Genomic DNA, 2,395 nt, shown 5'->3' on the forward strand with positions numbered 1-2,395 from the left:
TGTTTCCTTTGATTAATTTTTTGAAAGCTATAGTTATAACTTACTTTTTAGGAATGTATTTAATAAGAATTTATTTAATAAGAATGTATTTAATAAGATACTTTGCACATATAGGAGTTTTTTTTTTACATTTACACAGTACATTCATTCCCCTAAAACTGAACAGCAGAAATAAGTTTTTTTCACTATACTATAATTTCTTAAGTCTTGTCTTGTTGGTATTTCTTTGAGGTTGTGTCAACCATTATGTCATTCATGTTTGGCGAGCAGATCCCATGACCTCATTGTTGTGATGCTGCTGACACCTTTGTGTTTTCCCACTGTCTCCATGGAGATCTGAACTAAGGGAGGAGTTTCATCACCTGAATGAAATGCTTCACTTCTTACCATCATGTCCTCTCTCATGTGGAGCAGCTCCTCTCTCAGACTGCTGAAGGTGGAGAGCAGCAGACGCATGCTCTTATCTGCAGTGAGACGAGTCTACACACACACACACACACACACACACACACACACACACACACACACACACACACACACACACACACACACACACACACACACACACACACACATCTCTCTCTCTCTCACACACAGGCACACACACACACACACACACACACACACACACACACACACACACACACACACACACACACACACACACACACACACACACACACACACACACACACACACAAGTAAACCAACCATTGCAGATATATCCATGTGTTTCATGACAGTATGATATATTCTGTTCGATGGGGAAGTGTGCTATACTTAGATTTTATTACGTTGCATGTTAAAAACTGACCTGCAGCAGGTAGCGGATTTGTTGTCTGGTCAGTTCAGAAGCTCCTTTGGGAAGCAGAGCCTCCACCTCCTCTTTTTCCACCTGAACACACACAGGTATAATAGAAACAAATGAATAACACGCCCAATGGAGAATAAAAGATGAAGGAAATCCTCTCACTTTGATTTGATTCCAAAAACATGTCAGTATTAGTTGAAATTGTACTTTTGAATAAGATTTTGGTCCCTTAAATCCTTAAATCCTTAAATCGCATGTGATCACAGTTCTTGTAAGAAAATATATATTTCGACTGGAGGAGGTTAAGATTTCTTCTTGCTGTGTTTATCAAAAAGAATACTTTAAAACAACCTGCCTCATTTTCAAGAAACCTTTCAATCTTGATTAAACATAGATCAAATACAGGCTCTGAGTCGACTTCTTTGACGCGTTCAGATTCATGAATCAGACGGGTGTGCTGCATGTTTCTCACCTTGTAGTTATTGCTGGGATCCAGGTGGTGTTTCCTGTAACACACACACACAGGAAAGACAAACAATGAGGAGGACAGCATGACTGTGTGTGTGTGGGTGTTTGCATTTCATCATAGTGAAGACAAACATGTCCGTTGAATGGGGGTGAATCCACTAATATGTGAACTGTTTGTATTTTAGTGCAGACATGAATGCATTGCAGGTGATGTAACCAGTGTCGATAACAAATGAATAAAACGTAACTTTAAGGTTCATTTTCTTTGGAGTGAAAGGAGCAACGGTCCGTTTAATAAGCTTTCTTATCAAGTACAATAATGATTCATTTCTTACACATCACTGTAACGGCCCCTACACACGGCGGCGTGCGTTGAAGCTTAAACACTTCTGCCCATTCACTTTGACTGGGGTGACGTCACGCTTCTCCGAACTGCATTGTGGGAGCAAAGCGTCAAAAGTAGAGCAATGTTCAACTTTTGAAGCTTCGACGGAAGCGTCAGCCAATCGAATCATATGCCAGTACAAGCTCTAGCCAATCAAACCGCTGCTTGTGTGTCCGGGGCAGGAGATTCATGTGATTGGTTGTTGGTCGAGTGTCAGACATGCCCGCCGACAAGCTTCAACGCACGCCGCCGTGTGTAGGGGCCGTAACTTTCATTCTTGATTTGTCTTAAGGCCCAGATACACCGGCCAGTCACCTGTTGCGTCGCCGGACTCTCCTGCGTATTTGCCGACTTCGCGCACTTGAACACACCGCCAATCGGAGCCGAGGCACGTATGAACTGCTGCATGCCGGTGAGTGGCAATAACTCTCCTTACCAGCAGGCGGCGGTACTGTTGTATTCTTCATTCAAAAGGAGCAACAACCGGAAAACCCGGAAGACAGAGAAGAAGAACAGACTTCCGGTGAATATGAACAAACAACCAAATAGCGTTTTTCTTCACATTTTCACTCTCGTCCTATTGAAAAATGACGAACAGGGAGCAGGACGAACGGGAGGTACTGGGAGCTAGCAGCTCTTTGGGACTGCACGGCTTGTTGTTAAATGTCATTGTGTTACGCTCCCCGCTGACTGTCCGGTAGACGCTTCTCATGCACTGATTCGCTAAGCTG

General features: G+C 43.1%; 1 protein-coding gene across 1 annotated transcript in view; it reads right to left on the reverse strand.

Annotated features, from left to right (window-relative positions):
- Positions 1 to 321: 321 nt before the first annotated feature.
- Positions 322 to 2,395, reverse strand: part of LOC104961297 (uncharacterized) — a gene marked incomplete at its 3' end in the record, with an annotated part of 6,201 nt that continues 4,127 nt past the window's right edge. Inside the window, exons 2-4 of the mRNA XM_010789565.1 lie at positions 1,284 to 1,317; positions 815 to 895; positions 322 to 480 (exon numbers count right to left, since the gene is read on the reverse strand). Coding sequence (XP_010787867.1) covers positions 322 to 480; positions 815 to 895; positions 1,284 to 1,317 — 274 coding nt within the window. The remainder of the gene's footprint in view (positions 481 to 814; positions 896 to 1,283; positions 1,318 to 2,395) is intronic.

The sequence above is a fragment of the Notothenia coriiceps genome, unplaced genomic scaffold, assembly GCF_000735185.1.
Source record: "Notothenia coriiceps isolate Sejong01 unplaced genomic scaffold, NC01 NC01_scaffold00033069, whole genome shotgun sequence".
NCBI lineage: Eukaryota > Metazoa > Chordata > Actinopteri > Perciformes > Nototheniidae > Notothenia > Notothenia coriiceps.